The 25,439-nt window shown below is 44.3% G+C and overlaps 1 protein-coding gene across 1 annotated transcript in view; it reads left to right on the top strand.

Moving 5' to 3' along the window:
* The window catches only part of LOC104616715 (Wilms tumor protein 1-interacting protein homolog), a gene marked incomplete at its 5' end in the record, with an annotated part of 82,981 nt that overhangs the window by 6,092 nt on the left and 51,450 nt on the right, over positions 1 to 25,439 (top strand). The window contains one exon of the mRNA XM_010281810.1: positions 24,862 to 24,963. Within this exon, the coding sequence (XP_010280112.1) occupies positions 24,862 to 24,963 (102 nt within the window). The remainder of the gene's footprint in view (positions 1 to 24,861; positions 24,964 to 25,439) is intronic.

A 25,439-nucleotide genomic window follows, 5' to 3' on the forward strand; every position in this document is an offset into this window, starting at 1 on the left:
AGCCAAATGAGTCAAGAAAATAATGGTAGATAGTGATAGGGAAAGCCTGGAGCTGGAGGGTCATCCCAAGGGAGGAAGGAGTAGGAAGGTGGGGGAGAGAATGTAGAAAGAATTCAAGACAATGAAGAGGATGCAAAAAATAAGTGCGATAACACAAGTCAACAGAGCTGGAAAAAAGAAGTCTCTCCTTTTTCTGTGGTATGAAATGTCCTATGAAGGATGTGGGAGTTGTCCCAGATGATTTCTTGCAGTCGCTGCTAGCAATGCATATGCTTGTGAGTCTCTCTGAAGGTGGAAAGTGATAAACCATGTCATGTGTAATAACAGGGAGAGATGTGGAACAGAAGTGTGTTTATATTTTATTAAGTACTAGATGCATATAACATGTCCTGGTTTTGGGACAATTGTAGACATGTACAATTAACATTAAATGGAAATTTGGGTGACTGTAGCTTGCACAGAAATATGTTGTGAATGGGGACGACTGCTTTTTCACCTTCAGTTGCGGGACACTTGATTGTGAATAGGGATATTATTTGATGGTGAGTGTTTTTTTTCTGGTTTTTGTTGTTTGTGCTTTTACTCTTGGGTTCTCTCTGCATCGTTATAGAAGCACTGTGTGCGGCGGGGCGGGGAGATGGTGACTTCCTAAGAACTGCCACGTGTTTTATTAGGGCTACCACAGGTGAGGTTTCTGATACAGAGGTTTAGATGCATAATACAGAGATGGCATATGCACTGCTGTGGTATAGTAACTCCTGGTTTAATTGTGCCTTTCCTGACACCTTATGGTTTGGGAAATGGACCTGTGTGTGTACCCCTGTGAAAGTGGTACGTGGTTGCTTTTGGAGCCACAGGGTCATGCAGCAATGTGCCAAGGGGGAGGGAAGGGACAAGCTACCCAGCTTTACAGGTTTGAAATAAAGGGGATTGTTCACATGCAAAATGTGTATGGAGAAGGAAGCTTCTTTTTGCCAGTTTCAACGAGTTTGTATCCTTGTGGAAAGGATACTGGTTTGCAAGGGTTGAGTGGAGCCTGTGTTGCAGTTTGCTTTGGTTTGGACCATGCTGTGCCCCAGGTGATTGCAGAGCCACGGGTCTGCTGCATGAAATGCTGAGCAGTTCATTAAATTTTCTCATTTTTTTAGGGCTCTATCACAAGCTCCAAGTCAGATCTGTATTGCATTCCTCAAATAAGAGGCTTTCAAATTCCCAGAAGTAACATCAGACTTTTACAAATATCCCCGCCCCCTCCCCCCCATCAGGTATGCCCTCTTAGGGAGGTCAGGAAGACATCCTAAGCAAGATTCAAAGTAGAAAAAACAAAGTTCCTCTAGCAGAGTTTAACTTGGATTGGCGGCTGTTTACCTAGCCTCTGTGCCTGATCCTCCACAAAGATTTATGTGTGCAAATGTCCCAGTTTGGTGTTAAATCACACAGTAGAAATTCGTACATGGTGGTGTGTGAATTGGGAGTAAATCGTTTAATGGATTCTGTGACCGCTGTATTTTGCAGAGTAGAAATGTGACCCTGTTGCGAAGGAGTAGGTAACTGTCAAAGTAGCTGCAGTTATGTGATCGAAGTTGATGCTTCTTAGTGGAAAACTTCCCTGAAGTTGTACCATTTTCTGTATTTAAAATGTGTAAATGACACAAATTTGTGTGCTCCCACTGATGGCTTGGTGGCAGCAGCAACGATACTGGTCTAGGGTGAAATCCTTAATACCCATGGTTAAAAATGTCTCTGTTACAACCGTGTGGATATTGAATGTTTAGAAAGCCTTTTCAAAGCAAGAGAATTTGCCAAATACTAAAATGATTATTAAAAAAAAAAAAAAAATCTGGCAAAGTAGTTTTCAGATGCTTCAAGGGATTGCTCATCAATGGAAAGAAAATAAAACAGCAGTGATAAGCCAAACAGTTTTACTAAAAAAAAAAAAAAATTTTTTTGCAGAAATCTACTAAGCTCTGGGTTTGGCGTCCTACATACATCATATGTCCCAAAAGCTGTTGCAGGACAGTGCTTGAGAGCACATTGGTGGAGTTGCAGTCTCGAGTTTTCCTCAGCAGCTCCTGGAGCCCCATGGCATTCGAGGGGTGTCTCCTCTGTCCCAGACCCAGCTCAGGCACTGGCAGGGGATGTAGCCCTGTGGTACTGTCTGGTGATGGCTACCTGCCAGCTGGGTCCCTGGGCAGCTGTCCTTGTTCGGTTGAAGGTGTTGGGATCCTGTGGGACCCTGCTCCCTAGGTCCCCTGCCCCACTGGAGAGAGAGGGGTGAAGCCACTCCTATGGTGTCTGAAATGTCGTGCTTTGTCTCACAGCCTGCCAAAGTGGAGTGGTTGTGTTGTTGGCATTAGTTGTGTCCAAAACAATTTCTTACTCTGTAGCTGGAGAAACTAGGTGTCTCTTAGACTATAAAGTGGTGTTTGATTTTTATGCCCATCCTGAATAAAGTGCCTCCTTTCTGACAGAGCTGGGAATGTATGATGTAAAGCAAAACTGAAGCAGCAAAAATGAAGAAATGCAGGAATGTGTGTCGTGTCAGTAAGTTTTATTGCAAGCTTAAAAAGGCTCGTTTTGGAGGACTGTGTTCAACTGCCTGAAAGGTTCAAGTCCTGACAGGACAGCGGTACCTGGGGCTGTGATGTGGCATTGCTTGGAGATGCTCCAGGGGCGTGATGGCTTGCACGGCTGGCAGCAGGATTCCCGTTGGCTTGTTTGGGAGCAGGACCAGCTTTCAGCTCTTAACAAAGTTAGCAGATGTGCTAATGATTGACCAATAAATGTCAATGTTTGGCTGGATTTTTTAATGCGATTTTTCACTGTGCCTGTGTGGATGCTGTCTCTGGAAGTGGATTTTATCCCTTTTTTCTACATTGGAGCAGATATTTCTGTTGTGAGGTATGTGTTATGTCTTTCTATTAACTTCACTGTTTTGTTTTAACTCTCTATCAGCATAGCCTTGTTTGTTACTGTGCTGTGAGACAGAGGAGCACAAGAAAATGGCCAAGCAAGTCTTATCTGACTTCCAGCTGGAGTATTTCACATTGTCTGAAACTTCATTTCTTGTTTTTTGGAGCAGTTTTACTAAATCTCTAATGTCACATTTATGTGTTCCAGCAAACTTTTAAGAAAAGGCCTATGACTCATTAAGGAAAAAACCTCAGCACCCCAGAGCACAAACACTCATTTAATGCTCAGCTGACAACTACTGTGCATATAAAACATGTAAGAGCTTACACAGGGGGACTCAGCTGGGGGTAAGGATTTATTGCTAGTGACACCTATTTCCAAATTTGAGATGCTTGAAAAGTTCCTCTCGGCAGGTTTTGCACAAAAACCTGTAGGCAGCAGGGTTTAAACCTCTGTGTTTGTGTGTTGCAGGGGCTGTGGTGGTGCATGTGTGCTGACAAGTGCAGCTCGGCTGTTGACTCTCCTTGTGTGGCTGCAAGCCCTGAGCCTCCCTGCTGCTGAGAGAAGGGGGCAATAGTGGCAGTTACTGCATGACTTGGAAGAAGGGGTGTATTGGGCTGATTTGGTTGGTGCTAGTATGGGGTCTGCCGATGGGTGCCGCATGCTGCCTGTGCGCTGCAGGTATGCTGAGTTTCCTCCGTGATGAGTTTTTGGGAGGTGAGGTACCTAACAGAGAATTGAGTTCCTCCAAGTGCCAGGGATGAGAAGTCAAATGACTTTGAAGAGGCATGTGATCGGGTTGGAATAACACCACAAATATTTAAGGCTAGTTTTGGGGCAGATGGTTAATTCTAAAGTCTTTAATTGCAGGTGACGGCACTGAAATGCATCTAGCTTGCTGTGAGGGTTAATGTGTGTATTTGTGAATATTGGGAGAAGTGCTGGGAAGGCAGTGTGCAAATGTAAAGAATATTAGTACCACATATTGTCCTGAAATGAAATAGGTTGGGACTGGATCAAATGGACGATGAAGAGGAATTTAATGGGTTACAAAAGGTCGTATCTGGCTATATACCGTTGCTTTTTTTAAGAATTTGGCTGAAAAGGCTCATTTCAGTTCAGAACATCCTTACAGGTTGGTTTGTTTTTTAAAAGTAGATAGCTATTGTGGAAGAACTGCTGGGGACTCTCAGATGTTTTCTGGGCCATTCAAACATTTACTTAATTGGTGAACTGTTTCACTTGTGATGCCGCAGAACTTCTGGAAAGTGAAAACAAGATGTTTTCTCCCTTTTAATGTGGCCACTTGAAAAAATTAGAAAATTTCAAAGTTAAAGAGAAACGACAAGCTGTTCCTAAATGCAGTTTGACAGTTGTGCATATTTAGATGTTCTAGCTTGCTTCGATCGTGTTTCCTGTGGTCCGTGGGGACCCTGTGGCCTCTCCCAGGCATGGGAAATACCCTTTGTTCTGGTGGTCATTGTATAAACCTTTCTCCTGTGCCACAAGCTCATCCCCAAGTGGATGCAGTGCCGGGAACTGGGATCCCATGAGTAAAGCTCCTGGTCGGGAAGTTGGGTGGTTCTGCTCCACTTTCTCCATCTCCTTCAATGTTACCTCTGTGCTGGCAGTCCCAGCCTGTGGCATTTCAGGGAGCACAGGGCGAGGCCAGTCCTGAACATGGGTCCCTGGTTAGGTCAGTGTGGTGTTGAACCTGAAACCCAGGGCCAGGCAACTTGTTTGTGGATGTCCCAAATTTAAGGTGAGTAATTTGAGGTTAATTTTTGTGCATGGACTTTGCATGTGCAAAACTGCAGCATGTGTGCAGGGCATAGTTGATTGGAAACTTTTGTTAGAAAGGGATTTATAACAAGATGGGGAGAAGTATGATTGGTTTTTGCTATAATAAATGAAGTGCTGACCTGACTGAATTGAGACAGCTGAGGTCTCTGCTGCTGTAGCTTGATTCTGTTTTCCTGGCCTTGCAGATATGACATTGCCTTCAGTAGCCTTAGAGTAGCATCTTGATTTTGTGTTCTTTGTTCCTGGTGTGAAATCCTACTGAATTAATTTGTTTGGGCCAGATGTTGAATGACTGGAAAATAACCACTGGGGGAATGGTTCTGAGCAAGGGGCTAGTGAATAGACTTTGCCACTTATCAATGGTTTCCTCAGCTCAAAAAAGCATGCTAACTGGGCCATGTGTTGCTGTCTGTTGCCCTGCCTTGTTATCATTGACACAATACGCAGCAGGATTAGACCCGTGGTCTGTGGACTGTTTCAGCTGTCACTCTTTTTTTTACCTCTCCATAACTAGGTTAGTTCAAAGAGAATGTTGATTTTTGGTTTTGTTTTTTAAAAAAAAAAAAAAAAAGGTGGAAGAAGGAAAAGGTACTGGAGCCCAGCATCAGCTGAGACAAAACAACTGTTTATACCAAGCAGTGGAAAGAGCTGTAATTGGTAGAACATTGGCGCTCTCAATGTTTCTTTCTGATGTTGTGGCAGTTGCCATGCTGCTAACCTTGAACATCCCAATTCTCAGATATAGATGGGGGAAAGAGGTAATTCCTCAGGGAACAAGGCAGAAGTTTTGGTGAATGGCTAATAACTGTTGCAGCTCTTTTTTTCTTCCAGGCAGTATGTGAAAATTCACTGCAATTGGTGGGTTGCCCGTTTTTAATCAAAGCCATGTTTCCCAGATCTAAATACTCAATAGAAAACAGAGCTGCACAACAATCAAGTGTATTAGAGTCCAGATTTTGAGCTGGTTTGAGAAATAAGCATGTAATTTTCTGAAGCGTAGGTCAGTAGCTGGTCTTCTTAGAAAGTGTGTTGGCTTGTTGTACCTGTTCCCAGCTAGAGCAGGGCCGAGCCTCTGCTTTGCAGCCCTGTAAAGTAGCAGTGGTTCACAGCAAGCGATACACTTGTGCCTGTGGAAATCCCCTGTGGCTCAGGTGCAAACCTTAGTGACTTAACTCAGAAAAAAACCCTCAAGACATCTCAAAATAAAATCCATGCAAGGTATTAACTAATTAAATTTTTATTTAGAAAGTGGAACACTTACCTGATAGATCCTGACCTCACTCATTCATGACAGTCCTGTTGAGGTCATGGGGGCATGTCTGACTTGTTTCTGACAGCTTGGAGTCATCTCTAGTTGTTTTTATTATACCACAGAGATCATCTGTGTGTTACCCTTGCCACGTTTCTCTGCCTGGCCTGCCCAGCCGCCTCTGTACCTCCCAGGACATAGCCACCATGGAGCTGTCAGGTATATATGGCTGCTTTGTGCTTTGGCTGTAACAGTGAGGTGCAGTTTGCTGGGAACTTGGTATCTTGACAGACACCAATTTCCTGCAAATTATGATGTAAATAACAAAGAGCAGGTGGAGTTAATGGTGTGAAAGAGGGCTATAATGCTCTGTTAAGTCCTGCTGACCTCTTCCAGCTTGTATAAAGCCAGCTATTGGCACTGAGTTCCCAAGTTGCTCCAATCGCTCACGGGAGACAGATTTATGGAAGATGTGAATCCTAGGAAAGTCCTTCGTTGCAGAAGCTGGGATCCCACTGTCTCAGGGCACTGAAGTGTCAGTGTGAAGAGACTAGATCCAGAGACTGAACCTGACTTTTCTGCCACATGATTTTGTCAGAGTGGGGTAGAGGTTGTGTCCAGAAGTGGAGTTCTGCATCCTGTGCTTTTCCTCTCCTTGTTGTCTTCTGCCCAGAACAGAAGTCACTTAAACGTACCAAGACCTAAACCTGGAGAGGATGTAGAAGGCAGAGGAACAGGTACAGACATGGGTGATGCACGTGACACCCGTTGTCTCTGATCTGCAGGTGGCTATAGAGAGCACCCTGATGCTGTGTGTGTGCTGTGAATAAAATGCTAGGGGGCTCTGGGTACAGTTGCCACTTTTTTCCTTCGGTTTCCTTTTTTCCCAGCAAAATAGTAGCTCCTGCTTATTAAATTAAATTTTGTCAGCTATTAGGTGTTGTCTCAGATGCTGTTTTACAAACAATTAGAAAAAAGCTTGCTGTTTTGCTTGGCCTGGAAAGAGAATTTCCCAGTCTGTTAGTTTTGAGGGAGATGTTTCTCTGCAAGGTTGGTGAGAGCAGCTGTGCTGGGAGATGTCTCCCGTTGGAGAGTGGTGCATGGCCTCCTGGCAGCTGCACAAGGAACACCTGCAAAGCAGGTCACTGCCCAATTTGGAGAGAGGAAAAAAGTTAAATCCATGCCAGGTTTGGGCTTGGAGCTTTAAACAGGCACAGGGCAGGCACAAGGCAAGGTTTCCCCCTTGCTGTAGTTTCTGGCAAAGTAGAGGCATGGCAATTCACTCGCCAAATCCCACATTTCCCTAGACATTCAGAGAGCCCTTGTGCCATGGGGTGGAGGGGCTCAGGAGTGCCACACCATGCTCTTTTAAAAAACAAAACCAAAATACCTTCCTGATGTATTAGGAAAAGGGTAAAAGAGAAGGAGTAGCTTGGGTTAGGCTGAAACAGCTTTGCATGCTGTGTAAGAGCAAACTGGTGTTACTCTTGGGAAAAGGCTGTCTCAGCCCCTGTTCCATACCTGGGAGGAATTCAGGCCAATGAAGAACCAGTCCAGAAAGAGGTGATCCCCAGAGGCTGATTTGCATTTTTATTCAGAAAGAAAATACTTTGAAGATGCGCCAAGTGCAGACTTGCAAATCAGCTTCCTGGTGTGCCAAGTGTGGTGAAGCTCTGCCTTTCCCTGCTGCCACCTCTGTTCCCCACCTTGCAGGAGCTTTGCCTAGCTTCCCCATGGGGGTGGCAGGAGTGGCGATGGGCAGGAGTGGGGAGCAGCTTGGACCCATCTGGCTGCAGTGGTGGCCTGGCTCTGGCTGGGCACCCTGTCTCACTTGTGTCTGTCTAATTTATTTCTGTAGCTCGTGAAAGAAAGAAAGAAAAAAAAAAAAAACACCAAACCCAAACACCAACACAAACCCAAACACACTAGCACCCGAGCTTAAGGCCAAATCTTGGACTCCTTTGTGGGCAGAACTTCCTTTGAAATTACTGTGTGTTTTGCTTGGTTAAAGACTGGCAGATTGAGAAACCTGGTGTTGGATTATTGCAAGGCCAGAGAAAAAGGGTGCATTGCAAGGTCCGGGGGAAGTATTTTCTTTTTGTTTTTCTGACAAAATACCCCAGGAATAATGGGCATTGGCTTAGAGTGCTTTTTGTTTCCAAATAGGTAGATCCGCACAGTGTGCCAGCATGGGGAATTTCTAACGCTGCTCTGGAGGTGAGACAACAAACTGAGGGGCTGCTGAAGGCCACTGCACCTGGGTCAGAGCAGAGACTCATGGTCCTGACTGCCATGTCCACCAGCAGTGCTGTATGTCATGCCTGGGGACTTTCAGCATGGGGCTGCATCCCACCCGTGGGAACCGGAGGTCAGCTGCAGCACTAGTGGGGCAACTGTAGGTTCTGGGCTGCTGCTGAGAGCACACAACCACGCACAACCTGAAACCACAGATGTCAGGGTAACAAGCGATACAAGAATTTTTTTCCCCCTTTTCCCCTCTTATAGCAAAGTGTTTCTTCCTCCGACTCTTCCAGCCTGTGTGGTTGGGTGAGGATGATGTGCACCAGCTGGTCCCAATAGTCAGGGTTCCTCTCCTCTGATGTTTTGGGTGGGGGTTGTCCCTGCCTTAACTCCTGTTCCCTCACCTGCAAATACGAGGCCTGCATGGGCGTATACAAAGAGCATGGCTTCTGCAAGGGGGTAGCTGCTCTGATCCCTCAAGGTTGCTATGAATTTTGCTGTGCTATTTAAAAGTAGAGAGGAAGAGGTATGCAATGGTAGTGGCGGGGGGGAATGGCTCTTTAGAGGAGTCGTCACTCTGTCACTCTGGGGGTGCCTCACCAGCACGTGTGTTTGGGGAGATTAAGTTAATGTTCCTAACCAATGTATAAAATGCAAGAGAGAATCTTCCTTCAAAAAAGGAGAAGGGGGGCTGCTGAGACATCTGGCAAATATGTGGCAGTATTTGCTTAAATATTTGAGAAATATATTATTTCACCTTTATTATGAAGCTTACACCTGTGCATTTTCCACCCCGATACCATTTTCTAGGCTTTTGCCATATCAAGGCATTGTTTGTTGGTCCAGAACTGCCAGCACCAATGATAGGCTGAAAGTGGCTGTAAAACCACTTCGGTTTTATTTTGAGCACAGAACCAAATTATAGGGGCACTGGGGGGGTATGTTAGGTTGTAAATTTTATTTTGCTTCTACATGTTTTAAATTGGATTAGGACTGCAACCAAACTGCAGAGAGATTGATGGGAGTCTTCCCTTCTCAAAAGACAAGGATTACACACCTGAGTGGCAATAATTTGTAAAAACATCTCCCTGAACAGTAGACACTCCTGTTTTGAAGCAAGATCAGCAGGCAGGACCTGGGCATGCTGCTGGTGCAGGCTCAGTTCTGCACACATCGTTTCCACCTGTGACACTACTGTTCTGAAATAAAATAGTAATGAGCCAGAAGAAGTATTCAATAAGCCTGCAAACAAAAGTTTTTTTTGGACTATGCAGCTTGCAGTTTCTCACCAAGCAGTTGACTTAAGAGAACAGAGTAAGCGTTGTCTTGGGTTCTAAAGTAGAGTAAGACTGACTCCAAGGTCAAGTGTGACCATTTCATAACAAATAGTCGCATGTTTGTTTTTATCCTGCAACTCAGGGCCTGGGCACTAACTTTTAAGCCGGGAGGCGGAGGGGAAAGGTGAGATAAGGTTGGTCTGTTCTGTGCAGTCTGGAGTGTAGATTTGAACAGAGAACAGTCCACGTGCTTGATCCTAAACAGGAATAAAATGTTTCAAGTTTTCTTCTCTCAAAATGCTCCAGGATCAGGTAATTGAGAAATAGTAGCACGTAGTGTACTGGGCAATATTATACAGGGAAAGAAAAGGTTGGCAGCAGGGGGGACATCCAGTATTTCAGGTCTGAGTTGAAGGTCCTTCTGCTGTCAACAGATGCTTAGATATTACCTACTTCCAGCAGGTAAAAGACTGAGATACCTGCTAGGGTTTAAACCTAGTACTGTAGAACAACACAGATTTTTTTTCTAGATATGATGCAAATTGCTCGGCTAAGTCTTACATGATATCACAGATCTTTACAGCATGTCTGTTGTTCAAGGAAAGATAGGGAAAATGGTGCACATTCATTCTGTGTTCTCCCTGCCAGAGACTTGCATGAGCCGTTCCTGTCACCCTGAGTCACTGACACCACTGCAAGACAAAAGATGTGGTTCCCATCAGATGGAAAGCAGTTGGGAACAACCATTTGTAGCAATCGCTTAGTTTTTCTCGCTTTGCTTGAAGAGACATCACTCTCTGGCTAGGGTGGAAAACAACCAGAGAAGACTAGATTGAAACAGAACCTGTTTTAATTGAGGATAAGCAATGATTCCTTCTCTAAATTGGACAAATAGCTTCTCTCCAGAAATGATAAAATCCTTCATCTCTCAAAGGCAGCAGTGGGAGAAGCAGGGGATGTGTAGGCACCAGCCCACTACCAATTCTGCACTTCACTCTTAACCCTACAGAGACAACACAGTAGAAAGATTCTTCATAGATTTAGTAAAAGCTACCCTTATTTCCATGGACATTATTACTGAAGAGGGCAGATTCATCTGGAAACAAAGTCTCTAGTAATTAAAGAAAAAAGGCCAAAAAACCGCCAACCAACAAATACACTAATTCTTTTAGCTAGTTTTCAAAAGAGAAGTTTTGTGAGGATTGTTGTTTTTTTTTTTTTTAAAGGGAACATTTACAAACATATTTCTTAGTGGATACAGTGAAAGGAGAGATTCCAAAAGGGCTTTGCTGCAATTGAGGAAATGGTTGCATTAGGTTGTACTGCAGTGATTTAGCACGTGAGAAAGAAAATCCCAACTGAGTGATTTACACACTGATCCTGTATGTTTTGATTAAAGGTCAGACTCAGAAATGCGTTTATGCTTATTTGGAAGTCTAAAGAGAATTCTCTGGGAAGTTAAAGATTTAAGTAGGAGTTGAACGTGTAAGTATTCACAGGTAGCTCTTTACTTACCCATGTCATTTTGCTGTGAGTTTAGTTAGGGAAGCCTCTACTTGAAAACTGAAGTCGAGTCTCTACTAGTATCTACAATAGGGGAGAGCATTCCTGTAGACTGTCCTGACTTAGGATGCTTAGGATCACATGTATAAATTCTGTACCTTACTGACTTAAAGGAGTTACAAAGTATGTAGGAAGAAGAGGAGAGGGGTCCAGGAGAGCTGGTTGATTTTTTCAAGGATTGCTGTGTCCAAGCTCAGGAGTGGTCCATCCTGAGATGCAGGAAGTCAAGTAAGAGTGATAGGAGACTTGTGTGAATGAGCAAGTAGCTCCTAAAAAAGAAATTAAAAGAAACTGTGTAATTATCAGAGGGTGGAAGCAGAGACAGGTGACCTGGGAGGAATATAAAAACACTTTCTGAGCGCACACAGTTGGGGTCGGGAGAGCCAAGGCTCCCCTGGAGCTCAGTCTGGTGAAAGATGTGAAGGTCAAGAAGTGCTTCAGCAGATGTATGAGCAAAAGGAAGACTAGGGAAGATGTGGAGCAGGGGTATTGGGATGACATTCTATCATTAAAAGTTTGGTGAATAAGGAGAGGGCAGTGGATGTTGCGGGTCTCTGCTTTAGCAAAGCTTTTTATACTGTTACCCATAACATCCTTCTAGACAAACTGATGAAATACAGACTAGGTAAGTGGACTGTGAGGTGGACTGAAAACTGGTTGAGTTGCTGGTCTCAGAGTTGTGACCAGCAGGACAAGATTGAGTTGGAGGCCAGCCACTAGTGGTGCACCTCAGAAGTCAGTGCTGTGGTCAGTACTGTTTAACATCTTCATTGATCACCTGGATGATGGGACAGAGGACACCCCTAGCAGGTTTACAGATTGTATTACACTGGGAGGAGTGGTTGATAGACTAGGTCTATGTGTTATTATTCATCAGGACCTTGACAGGCTGGAGAAAGAGGCTACCAAGGAACCTCACAAAGTTCAACAAAGGGAAGTGCGAAGTCCTGCACCTGGGGACCAATAACCTCCTGCAGCGGTACGAGCTGGGGCCCGGTGGCTGGAAAGCAGCTCTGCAGAAAGGCCCTCTGGGGTCCTACTGAACATGAGCCAGCAGTGTGCCCTTGTGGCAAAGCAAGCCAACAGCATCTTGAGCTGGTGTTCAGACCTGACTGCCTTGGGTCATGGGAATACTGAAGCTGAATGTGTGCCCTGGATGTCTGCTTGGGAGCTGGGTACCCCCATGCTCTGTCCATGCACCGCATATCCCCAGTGTCTAGGCAGTTTGCCCACAAGAGCTGTGTCTAACTATGAGATCACAGGGCCTGGACGGTTTGGAGTGGGTTGTGTGGGTAAGTCTTGGGTGGGAGAGGTACCAGATCCCACCCAGTGCCCAGATAGAAGGTCCCACTGCTGTGAGGTGAGCCCATGGGGCAGCTCAGGTCCCATCTGGTCTTCCTGGTAGTGTCCCTTCTGGTGCCCGCTTCTCAGGTGGACCTTCTGAAACTTACAAGGCCACAAAACACCTACCACATAGATCATAACCAGATGTGAATTATTGCTTTTGTCATGATCCTAATCTGAACCACTGCTTTAACATTAGGGAAAATATTTACTGCTGATGTTTCATGTGGGGTTTCCACTGGGCTCTGTAACTATGAACTGACAATGCACTTGAGGTGGAAAGGTTTACCTCTCTTTATTGCTCCTTTGTGTTTTGCTGAGTATTTTAATTAAAACCAGATAGAGGAAGATTTTTCACACTGTTTCCAATTTTAGTAATTTCACCTGCTGTTGAAAATTGCATCAAGACATAACACTGAAGGGATGGTGTAAAGAGGAATGAATGCTTCTTTTAGCTGCTATGAATAGAGGTTTCTCATATCAGTTAAGTGTTGACTTTATGAGAAGATTTCATGTTTCTGTTATTTTTTTAGCTGGTCCTCGAAGACGTAAATTAACATTTCACCACTTTCTGTAACCTTTCAAAATGGAGAAGGGAGGTTTTGGCTGATAAATTGCATAAGATCACATTCTTTGGAGATATTTACTGTAACTAACAAAGTGGAAAATTACCTTCCTAACCCTTAGGGCTTTTCTGTCTGCTCCCTCTTTCCTTAGTTTTGCAGTTCTTGAGTTTTCTTTTTGCTGCCTCTAGAAAGATTTTTAATCAATAATTGTCCTGGAGGTGTTTGCTCTACAACTGTGCTTTTACAAGTGTTGCTAAAACTTTAGCCGCTACTCCTTTGCTGCCTGACTGTGGGTGGTGGAGCTGATGAGTTACTAAATGAGTGGTAGCTGGGTGGTGGGATGTCAGGACTGGGAGAGAAGAGCATCTCGCCTCTTGTTCACCACTTTGACTTGAGTCTGGCATCCAGCTCCACCAGAAATGAAGTCCGTCTCACAAAAGTCAGCATAAAAAGAGGATGCCTTGTCATCTTGGCATGGAGACTGTGAGCAGGGTGAGTGTGGAGAAGTCACCCAGTGCTAGTTCTGGGAACAGGCCTGCTGTGATATGCAGTTGGGTCCTGCAGTGCTGAGGGCTGGTTGGCAGCTGCTGGTGTCTGTTTTGTGAAGACAACTTGTTAGGTACTGGGGTGCCACTGCCAGTGCTATGCACAGTGGTGGTTTTGAAAGATAAATCCTTTCTCCTCTCAAGCAAATAGCCTTTGATATTAGCCATTGAGGCCAAAGTATATTTCACCGTTTGCATCTCAGTGCCAAGTGCTATCGCAGGACACGTGTTCTTCAATAGGAGCAGCTTAGCACTTCGGCTAAGTGCTTGCAGGTTTCTCCGTAGAGGTTATGGGCCAAGGGTTTGGCTGCAGGTGCAGTGGGCAGGTTGTGAAAAGAACAGATGATGCCAAAACCCCACTACAGTTGGGGTTTGCTTTTTTTGACAAGTCCTTTCTGAGATAACTCACAGATCAGCATCTTGTATGTTTTTCCTCTGTGCCCAGCTTTTGCAGAGGAGCCAGGCACTTCTACAGTTGGTGTCTCTGTGAGAATATAAAAGGTGGGTGGTAAAAAATCAAGTGTGTTTCTAGGCATGCAGTCTGCTAACTCTGGATGATGGTTAATCACTAGCTGCAAAACAATGTATGATTGAGTGCATAAGCAGAGTCTACTATGCATACTTCTTAGTAGAGTGCTATGACCATGCCCATTTCTCACCATTTTAATCTGAGAAAACTAGCTCTACTTTTTTTTTCTTTCTAATTTTATGGCCTTTTTTTACCCACTTTGTTACCATTTTGTGTCAAGATGAGTGAGACTGGGACAAAGCAGGGGAGAGGGATGGTCCTGAGTGTGGTGTTTGTGCATTTCTGGATCATTCATTGATACTAATTGGATGTGGATCCAAGCGTGTTCACATTTCTGTTGAATTAGCCAGACAGACCACGTACCCCGGAGTTTGTGCCAGCTGCTGGAGAGCAGACTGTTACCTGATCCAGAACTGACAATACCCGATCCAGCAAAAAGTCAAAGCAGTCCAGACAGATGATACCTGACCTAGCAGAAATCCTGCTAACATGAAGTTAACCATCAGTACTTTATGCTGTGTAGCATCTTTTTGTATGGTACTAAGAGTTTTAAAGCTGTGCTTATTCAGTTATTGGAACACGGCCTCATCTACTGCAGTGCTGCTGCCTGTCTCCGTGGAAGGGTCACTCTTGAGCAAAGTGAGATCTGCCCACTCCTGTGGGTCTGAGCAGTGCTGGCTGGCCACAGCTGCCTTGGAGAGCAAGTCACTGAAGGTGAAAATGGAGCTCAGTTCCTTTCATGGTTATGCAAAGCTCAGAGTTATCCTCTTATAAGAATCATTGCAGACAGGAATCTGACTAAAGCCTGGAACAACCATCACTTGTCTTCTGCCTTGGGTCTGCAGTGGAGAGCAGCTGAATGCACGGGACTGCCCAGGTTTATAGAAGCCTCATTTTGCTGTGGATGTTGGCAGGGTGTTGATTTTCTGATTTTTTTTTTTTTTTTTTTTTTTGGTGTCCCAGTTGGGATCCTTAGGAAGGAAATCAGCCTACATGTATAGCATGTAGTGTTACTGTTTCCTGGAGGTGGAGGAGGCAGAATTGGAATATCCTGTTTACATGTCATTAGTGCTGTATTTGACTAGCTGTCTCAAGGGGTTTTCAGCTTGCTAGATCAGGGCAGGCTTTTCTTATGGTCTGAGAGTCTTCCTGTCCTACTGGAGTTAGAGGAGTGTGGCTGTTCGCACTAGCACTGAGCACCTCTCTGGACTGGGCCTCGCAGCTGCAGAGGAAACTGGGCTTTTCACTGTAGCCGAGGCAGGGAAAGTAAGGCTTGCCAGGATAGGTACTTTAGAACTAAAATCTTTCGTGAGCTGAAGGTGGGAGAAACCTATGGTAAATGACTTTCTGAAATTGTTCCTGCAGGATGTCCTTACTGGAAAGTATCCCACCTCCCCATGTTCCCATAGCATCCTTGAGTTACTTGACTTGCAGTGACTGGAAAAAAAAAAAACTGGTTCAGAGGGTTGAGGTAACAGGTTTTTAAGTCATTTCCAGCTTTCCTTAAGCAAATACTTCAGTCTTTCTAAATAGCTTGGTATAATGCCTATCTATATGCATGCTTTTGTTTAAGCAAACCTATTTATACTTCTGGAAATGATGAAGAACTTCCATACAGCAGGTGAGAACTAGTGAGCCAGTGTCCGTGGCATCTTTGTGGGGTGGGTGGTGGAAATACGGGGCTGCTGTGGACATGTGGTGCCTAGGTACCGCTTATGGAAGGAGCTGCTGAATTTATAACCAAATGTGGTTATGTAATGCCGTGCCTTTTCCAGACTGTCATGCTTGTTCTGGAAATAGACCGTTATCTAAGAAATAGAAAAGTGCACCTGGAAACTTTTAGACTAGTCTCCTTGTTTAATCATGAACCCATTTTAAATACGTCAGGGAAGGCAGCTGTAATATATGACCTTTTTCTGCCATATATTAGAGTGATGACTCATACGTGCAATGTCAGAAGAAAGTAATGAAAAGTCTCTCCAAATTGACGTCTGCGCAGCTGATGTTTTCAGGTCTGACATGCTGTGGAGTTCAGGGTATTTGGGCTGCGTTGTTGGTGCATTCAGTGTCACTTTTGTTACCTGGGTGCACAGATTTTTCTACACTGAAGCATTTAAATGGTTTCTGTTTTTCCATGTCTCTTCTCTGAAGGCTACACAGGTGTCACTGGCTCCCATTTCATACAAAGAGCTAAGACAGTGCAATTAAATGGTTTGCTAAAGACAACTAAGAAAGTCAAAACTGCAAAAAGGGGCTGGTACAGTGGAGTTGCTGGCTGGTTCTGTACTGTGATCACTGTCAGGAAAATCTGCAATGTGTAGATGGATATACTGTTATTAATGTGTGGTATCAGTAAGCACAAAGGAGAGGTGATGAGAACATGAGCTTTAAGTATTTCATTTATTGTTTCTTTCCTATAATAAAACTGTCTTGATGTCTGTAAGCCTGCCACTGGAAATAGCTTAAATAAAACTTATCAGGTCCATGTTTTGACTTGCATTGTGCTAGAGTAAATCTAAACTAATAGTGTGGGCAAGCATCTCATCCCAGGGCTCGGATGATCTCCAGCTGGTGCAACCAGCTAAATGAACTCATAGAAATTAAAGCACTGGTAGAAAGTGCAGTATCCATGTTAATTAAAAAACAAGTGTTTATGTGAGTGCATTTGCAACCTGAATATTTTTTTTGAGAAATCCCTTCTGTTGCCATCTGTGAAGTGCCACTTTTTCCATTGCCCATTATACTGGGGGACACAGTGTGAAGGTCTGTCCTTTTCCTAAATCAGTGTGAATACACAGCTGGGCTGAATGCCCCTGGTACTCTACACCAGCTTCCCAACAAGAAATTTGCCCAGGAGCACTGGGGAGCTTTGGATGTTGGTATGAAATCTTCCTGGACTGAAAACAGGACCTGTAGGAGCATCACTCACTTGTTCTGTCTGTGACCTCTCTGTGTGTGTCTGTTGGGCTTGCCTGGTGACTCTGGACGTGGTGGTGTGTCCTGCTCTGCCAGCAGTTGTACAAGCTCAAGTGTTTGGCCCTAGCCTGTCTTCACCTGAAGACAGGTACCTACTACCACTGTGTAGAAATTTTACAGTCCTCAAATAGACTGAGTTATAGGTGTGATTTGCATTCATTATGTTCTGGGCAAAATAAGTGTGTTTTGAGATGAAAGGCTTTGTTGACCTGGTCACTTTAGGGTATAAGAGGATCCATGTCCACAGTGAGACATTCAGATGTTCAGCAGTGGAGTAGCAGTAGGACAGGGAAGGGGCTTTACAGACACACTTTTCCCTCAAAGTCATTCATTCCCCAGTGGTGCTTTCCTTTACCCCGCCCAGCTGTATATGTGTAGTTGCTTTGCTAATCCCAGTAATCACAAGGTACTTTTAGAAGCAGGATTTTCTTCTCTTTTTTTTTTTTTGTCAATAATTCAGTTGCTAAAGTTATTTGTAAGTCCCCTTGTGGTGTGGTTGTCAACTTGAGCATGAAGCTTGAGCAGTCAGCTGAGCTGTGAATCATGGACAAAGCAATCCAAAGCAGCACAGACGATAGAGCAGCCACAAGAACTACTCGGTCTTCCAGTTCATTGCCTCAGTAGCAAAAGACCTTTCTATAAATGCCAAGTGAGAAGTATAAATCATCCTGGAACTGCCATGCACTAAATCAAGAAGCAGAGAAATGAATGAATATTTGTAAACCAAGTGTCAGTGTAACTAAAACACTGTGCAGAACAATAGGCCTGTGATATGCCTTGTGCCATCAGGAGGCTCCGCGGCAGAGTCTGAGATCCACACAAAGGAAAGCTATGCAGAGGCATGCCGGCTGCGGCTGAGGCAGAATGAACTCTGTGCAGATAGTGTCAGTAATTTCATGGTTCAGAGCAGTAATTCCACATACCGTATGAAGCAATAAGCATTTGCTGCACTAGCTTCAGGCTTTCACTGTGTGACCGCGTGGATCTACTTTAACAGTAACAAAAGCCTTCCAGTTTCCAGCAGCTGCTTATCAGAGCTGATACCAGCTTCCGTGACATCTCCTACTCTGCAGTGCTGACCTGGAGCTGCTGTGGTTTAATTCACCAGCACAGACATGCCCTGGGCTCATAGCTGCTAAAATACAAAGTCAGGGACGGTGATGGTTGAGAGTTGTTTCTACAGTGTTTTATGTTCCCAAACTCTCTTGCCCATCACGTCACCCTACATTTGCAACTCTGGAAAGTTCCTGATAAAACAGAACAGCCCATGTAGGCTGAGGCTGAGCCCTGCTGGCCTGCTGGCAGCACGAATCCCTTAGGCAGGTAAAGTTCAGCTCCTGTGTCCTGATCAGCACTGTCATTCCTGGAGCTGGTCCCAGCACCTCTGTTTGTGGCCATGACCTCTCCCAGCAGCTTTGTCCTATGAGGTACAGCCTTGTTAAGCAATAGGCAGGGTGGATGTAATGGAAGTTATTCCAGGAGCTGGAGTTAGAACCTAGAGCTTGCTTCTACAAAAATTCCGGTGAATGTGAACTACACTGCATTTGTAACCAAACAGAAATTAATCTCAAACTTTGATTTTTCTGAGTAAGTTCTACACACACATCCCTCCTGCTCCAAGCCTCGCTATTAATTGAGTAAAGCCTCCTGTAGGAGGTAGGTGCTGAAGTGATGGAGATCTCTTAAGTAAGCAGATATGTACCTCAAGGGCCTTAAGTAGTTTATTGGTGGGGTTTTTACCTTCTTTTCTTGAGGATGAAAGCAAGGTCAGGGGCAATCTCAATAAGGTTTAACAATGACAGCAAAATGTTTCCTGGTCCACACCCTGCTTCTTGTCTTGCTTTGCTTAAACTGTGATATGTTAGGTGTTCTGGCCTGTCTTCCTCCAGCTTAACCTACTCCAACCTCCAGCACAGTAGCTGCAGGGAGTGCATGGGTACTTGCAAGCCAGAGTTGTTACTGGATGGGGTCAGGTCCTTCCTGGCAGTGGGGTGTTGTGGTTCCAGGTGTGGATGGGCTGTGGCTTGGGAGGGGAGCTTAAAATGTTTACCTGAGCATTTCCCGCTTTTCCTAATCTGTTGCTTTCAACCTTAATTCAAGTTCTGGTATCTTCTGATCTTCCACTGGAGGAGAGGTCTGTGCAGGTAGCTTAGCCAGATAGTCCCTCCATCGTTCCTATCACAAGACAACTTTAGCCAGGTCTTCGTAAAACTGTTACATTGCTGCTGAGCGTGTCCAGGATATATTTATTTATTCATAGCTTGTACATACCAGATTTTATTTTATGTTGGGTATTCAAGCATTGGTACGTTTGCCAGGCATCTGCCAGGTGCCTGGCTCTCTAGTGAGAGCCTCCCGTGGTGGTGAGGGCTGGGGGGGCATTTCCTGGGCTGCCTTCCTTGCTCCTGCCTGGCTGCTAGGAAGAAGTTCTGCCCCTGTGCCCTGTGTAGGGGCCTTGTTTCTTCTGTCTGCTTCTGATGGGGAGACGACATGCACATCAGAAGATCCCTCCTTCTATGGTTGTTGGAAGGAAGGGAGCATTTTTCTCGCCTGAAGTCACCCCTCAGCATCCGAGCTGCTGCAATCCAGGACATCTGCACAGTAGCTGCTGTCAGCTTGGGCAGGTACTGCTGCAGCAGTGGCACAGCTGCCCAGGCCTGGGGCAACTCTGATGCTTCACTCTTTACCCAGCTTCTCAGCAGCGTACTTTTCCAAAGGTAGTAGCAACACCCTGTGTAAAGTCTTCTTGGGTGTGAGATCACCGGCTGCGGGCACTGCAGCCCATGTGGGAGCACCTTCCTTGGCCAGTGACACCTCCAGGCATCTGGTGCAGCCCCTCCACATTTCTCCTGCTCTTGCAGCTGGCCCCCATTGCTGCAGTTTGATTTCTTGAGCTGAGTTAAGGCTTCCCTCCTCTTTTGTTCTTCCCACTTCATGGCTGTAGTTTTTAACTTCCCTGCCCATGCACCTTGGGCTAGGCCACAGGTGTGGAAAAGCATGTTGGGGACTTGTGTAGAGATGGTCTTTTCCTGTCCGAGAGAAGAAAAGGGGATTTTGCAGTAGCCTGGGGTGATGTTCACCCACCCTTTTCCCAGCATTGCAGCATGAACAGAACTGCAGAGGCAGGGAGTCATCTGTGCCATGTGTTAGTTGTTAATTTTAGCTTTACCATAACTCTTGACGACAGGGCTTGGTTGTTTCCTACTGTAGGCAGCATGTAGCAGTTATCCTGGAGATACGGTGTGGCTGTAAGGCAGTAAAGCTGCAGCTCATCCCTGAGCTGTGGCGTGCTGTCAAGGAGTGGGATAGCCAGATTCTCCCTCTGATTCACACAGCTGCTGCGTACTGAAGTTGAGAGGCCATATGGTACCATTTTTCTTGCATTTGTGCTAAACCCTTGACTTCAGGTTAAGTGAGGATGGCATCAGGCACAGGCTGAGTTTGACACATGTCTGAGGACAGAGTTTGCCCAAAAGTTGGTTATATATCTGCCATTATACATACCCCATTTAATCTTTGCCTACTGCCTTTTTCCTAATTCTGGGTACGTGGTACAGTCTGTATGATGTACCAGCCTCTACTGGCATGGTCAAAAGGGCATCCCAGGATTTTACATATATGTCCCAAGCTGAACTTTTTCTAATGTGTAGGCCGCTACAGTGAACTCCTAGAGTACATTATAGCAGGGTGAACAAAAATCGTGTAACTTTAGTATCTCCTCTAGGTTGTTACTGATACCTTTTCTTGTTATAATGCATTGCATTTGGTCTCTTGAGTCTGGACCAAAACAATTGATTACATGAGAAAATACCTGTCTTATTTTGTCCTGGTGCTGATACTAGCATTTTGCTAATGCATGAGTTGGCCAGAAAGCATTATGCTCTTCTGATGGCTGTGTTGCTGTACGGTGCCGGAGGCTTGCCGGGTTGCATCCAGAGATGATGTTCTGCGGTGAAGCTCAGTGAAGTGGCCTGGTTAAAGGTGTAAGGAGTGCTGGCAATGTGCAGTAGTTAGCTCCAGCAGGGAGTCTCTGGGAGCTCCATCTCTTTCTAGTGTCACTTTTGTTGGTGGCCTTTTGCTGTGTTCCACAGGGTGTGTTTGTTCAGTATCCACTCTCATGTTTGGTTAAACACTATGCGAGGATGCAAAAATCCCTTCACTGCAATGAAGGAACACTGTGACGCTGTGCCCTCACTCAGCCAACCTTTATGCAAACTTTGGGTATATGCAATATCTTATAACATCTTTTTCTAACCAGAGAGACATGAGATCTGTAGAAGAGCTGATGACCTGGGTGGAAATGCAACAGTTGATGTGTTAAAGAACTTGAAGCACAGTTGACTACTTAGAATAGAGGTGTCAGGAGGGATAGGGAATCGTATAAAAGCTGAAGCAGTTGACCTGAAATCATGTCAAGTAAAGTGTCAGAAATGAGACATGCTTGCTCTGTAACAGAACATTCTTCATAGGCAGTTTAACAAGCTTTGGAATTAAATCTGGAAAAAAAAAAAGTGATGTAGCTGTTATGTCAAGGCTTTCACAAGCTTGCAGTGTGCAGTCTGGGCTGTGACTGGTGGAAAACCAGACCCAAACAGCCATGTAATCAGTGCTTTTCCTATGCAGTTATGAGCTCACTATACTCACACCACAGCTGCATATATATTTTCCAAGATACACTTTTGGAATTATACATGCGCTTTTTTAGTATGCTAATTGTCTCTGTGGTCATTCATTCCTGGAGTTAATGACTAGTCCCTTAAAGAAAACGAGTTAACAAACTGACAGCTGCTCGTAACAAATCACTTGCTGGAGAGGCCAGTGTAAGTTTAGCATCCCCAATAAATTATTCTTTTGCTTCTGATGGTTCAGTGGAGCAATGGCAAAGAAATGAGGCAATAACTTCATTTATCAAAGCGGTTCATGGCTGTAGTAGATTTGTGCATGAGAGCTCATAGGCAGAAATGCCAGAGAATTGCAGACCGTGTATTTCTGTGCCTTCTTGAGTAATATCAAGAGTAAATGGGAAAAGGCAGATCTCTCGGTGTAACCTCACAGTCAGACTATCAATAGCTGCCAGTCCTGGGTACCTGGTTGGCATGAAAAGATGGGTGCAGATGCCTGGGGAAAGGACTCTCTTCTGGCTCTGCTGCCAAGAGCAAACTGCAACATCGTACCAAGACCTGACACTGAAGCAACAGATGGCTCATTTCTGGTATGGGACCTGTGTTCTCTGCTGTGTGTGCAACCCCTCCGGCCCCAGGGCTAGGAGGGACCAGGGTTATTGCAGAGCTCATGGTATGTAGTGAGACAGCGAGCCAGTTTGTGGATGCTGTGCTGCTGCTGGGATCAATTCCTGCAGCTGCTAGCTGATAGGACGCCTCTTCTGATCACGGTGTCCAAAAGTAATCAATAACCATCTTTCATCAGCAGTTAACCATTAACTTATGGTAAATAGCAGACCTTTTCCATAACCTCTAGTTACAAGTAAATAAATAGACATAACAGTCTTGGATAAAGCAACGTATATTCTGAAATTCTTATTTCCTATAGCAGACCTGAGCTACCCTAAGGACCAGTGTTTTTTTAGTACTTTGTTTGCAATGAACTGGTGGACCTAGCTGGCAGCCAGTTTGTATCACAGGTTTAGCTTGGGACATGGGTAACTGATATTAAAGTCAATAGTTCCTGCTTCACTGGAACTCTGAAATCATGTTTAGGATTTTAAAAAAGTATAATCTAGTGTTAATCTGTTGTTTTTTTGAAATTATTGTTTCATTTGGCAAATGTGTTCATAGTCCAAAATGGCAACACTGTGTTGAGCTAGTTGAATGAAAGGCTAATCTCTGTGATTTGAAACGAAGGGGTTAAAGGTACAAACACCGAGAAACCCACAATTCATGGAAGATCTTTCTATTTCAGCATTTGAATATTAGTAGTATAGGAAAACTCTTTTTTCTTCAAATACAATTTCTTTAAGTTGACAGAATACCATTTAAACCGATCACACTACACAGCACATACAGGTGGCTCCGTTAATGCTGCATGGAACCAAAACAGTTTGGTTTCAGAAATGGTGTTTAAAATGTGTCTTTGAATAGCTTGTGGCAGCAGGGGCAGAGGTATTCATGGGCATCGTGTTGTCTGTGACTGTTGCCTCGTTTGGAGCCTGGGAGAAGTCTCAGCTGTATTACCGGGTACTGCTCTCCTGCCAGGTTTACTCTTCTCTGTACAGCTACCTGCTGGGGACAGACAGCACTTATGTCCCTGTGGCATGGCAGCTTCGGCCAATTCGTATACTGGGAGTGAATAAAAGCAAAACCCACGTAAACTGAATGGAGACTCCAAGCACTTTGTTAGCTTAATTTTGTTCTTTGTGCTATTAAAGTTTCTACCAGTTCATAAATGCTAATTCCTCCTCCCTGCCCCCAGCAGCTTGCATTTGTATTTTCTATGTGTTTGTGTGTATAAAATGCTCACAGCACAGCAAGGGAGAATTTTGGATTATTAAAGCCCAATTTTGTAGTTCTCGAGTTCCGACTCTCAAATACATTAGCAGTTTTGTTGATGCTAATGACTAATGCTAAGCTTGTGCATGCATTTGTAAAAGCAGGGCCTCAAACAGCATATGGAGCACAGCAGCTTAATTACAGGTTTGCATGAGGCAAAAATATGAATTTTTGTTTCCTATTGTAGTGTGTTAAAAATCACATAGCCTTTTCCTGAGATATATTGTATTGCTACAATTGAATAGAGACCAATAGACATTTCAGAAAAACTTAAAATCGATGGTCCTGAGTATGTGACAGGAGGACATGGATTCTCCAGCATTTAATTTCCTCTTCCTGGGGATACAGAAGCAAAGTGATTCTTGAATTATCTCCCTGCCCTGGTTTGAATAGAGAGAGGTTATACATCAATAGAAATAAATGTATAGGCAAAAGATTCTTAAAGCTATAACTGTGCAGGGAAAGTTTTTTAAAAACAAAACCCCCACCACCACCCTGAAACCCCCTCTTCGTATAGCTTATTGGAATCATGACCTTTCCTGTGAGTCTGCCTTGTGTGGAGCTAACCTCTGACTTTGCCAGTGCTAACGCTGGCTTTCATACTTTGGTCTCATGCAGACTTCATGGGAGTCATCCCCAGCATCACCAAGAGCAGGCTCAGGCAGCGAAGGTGAATTTCTGACCCCACTGAAGCAAAACTGCCAGCCACAATTTTTGCCCTTAGACCATAAGGAAGGTAGAAACCTTGCTCTTCTGTTTTGTAAGGTGCCAGGTTATGTTTATGAGGTTATCTACTACTCTTCATGGAAAGATAAAGAATTATTAAACATGACTAACAGACCCATTTTCCTGGTACTGCATGGCTTCTGCCGTGGACCAGCACTGTTGATGTTGCATTGCTGGAGAAGGACAAAGAGAAATCTTTTTGGTTTGGATTGAATTGTTTTTTTTATTTGTGACTGTTGAATGTAATGTGGTGGAGCACCTAGCTGTGAAGGTGTTGCTAAATTATTTCTTGGGCAAACTTACCAGGGACTGTGCAGATGTTTTGTCCTCTCGTTGCACCTTCCTCCTTTGGATTTCTGTCTTTCGCCAACTCAGTGGCCATGCATTGAAACACCAGTAGAGGCTTCCCCCACCTTTCATTTTGGGTTAATTTCCATGCATTTGTTTCACTCAAGCTGCCTCAGCAAGCCTACTGCTGTCTTGGATATTTGAACCTATTCAGGGTGAGGAGCTCATTGATTTAGGGCCTGATGGGTGTATCGTGAGTGTTATGAATCAATGGCCCGGAGCTGTTTTTAGGAGCTGTGGGAGATTCTAACTTTCGTTCTCTTTCTGCTTTGTAGGTATTTGTATAAAATGTGGAAAAGGTGTGTATGGAGCGAGCCAGGCTTGCCAAGCAATGGGTAACCTTTATCATACCAACTGCTTCACGTGCTGTTCTTGTGGTAAGTCAGATCTACCCTACCCTTATTAAGTGGCTTCATCTTGTAATACATACTCCTGTAGCAACCAGTGTACAAAGTGAGACCTCCTCTTGCCTGCTTCCTGAGGCAAAATTCCCATGCAAGACTCCAGCTCCAAAAGTTGTTTTTTATTTGCAATCTGTAAGTGTTCAGTGGTGTTTTCTTAAGCAACAGCCCAGAAAAGTAGTATCTGGTTGTTTACAAAATGGCTTCAACCTGGCAGTTATAAGCACTACATAATTTAAATCACTTGTGTTTATGGAACTGTAATGTGCATTTATCATTTTTACAGAAAAACGATAAAATTTGTGCAGCCAAAACCATATTTTCCCTCACTTTCTATTTTCAAATGCAACTCTAGTCAAATGGCAATGTATATTTGCTATTTCTATATGTACATAATGCTCAAAAATTGTTCTCATGTTCAAGTGTGATACAAATAGAAACTGCATGTTTAA

The sequence above is a fragment of the Phaethon lepturus genome, unplaced genomic scaffold (genome assembly GCF_000687285.1).
Source record: "Phaethon lepturus isolate BGI_N335 unplaced genomic scaffold, ASM68728v1 scaffold5132, whole genome shotgun sequence".
In the NCBI taxonomy this organism is placed as follows: Eukaryota; Metazoa; Chordata; class Aves; order Phaethontiformes; family Phaethontidae; genus Phaethon; species Phaethon lepturus.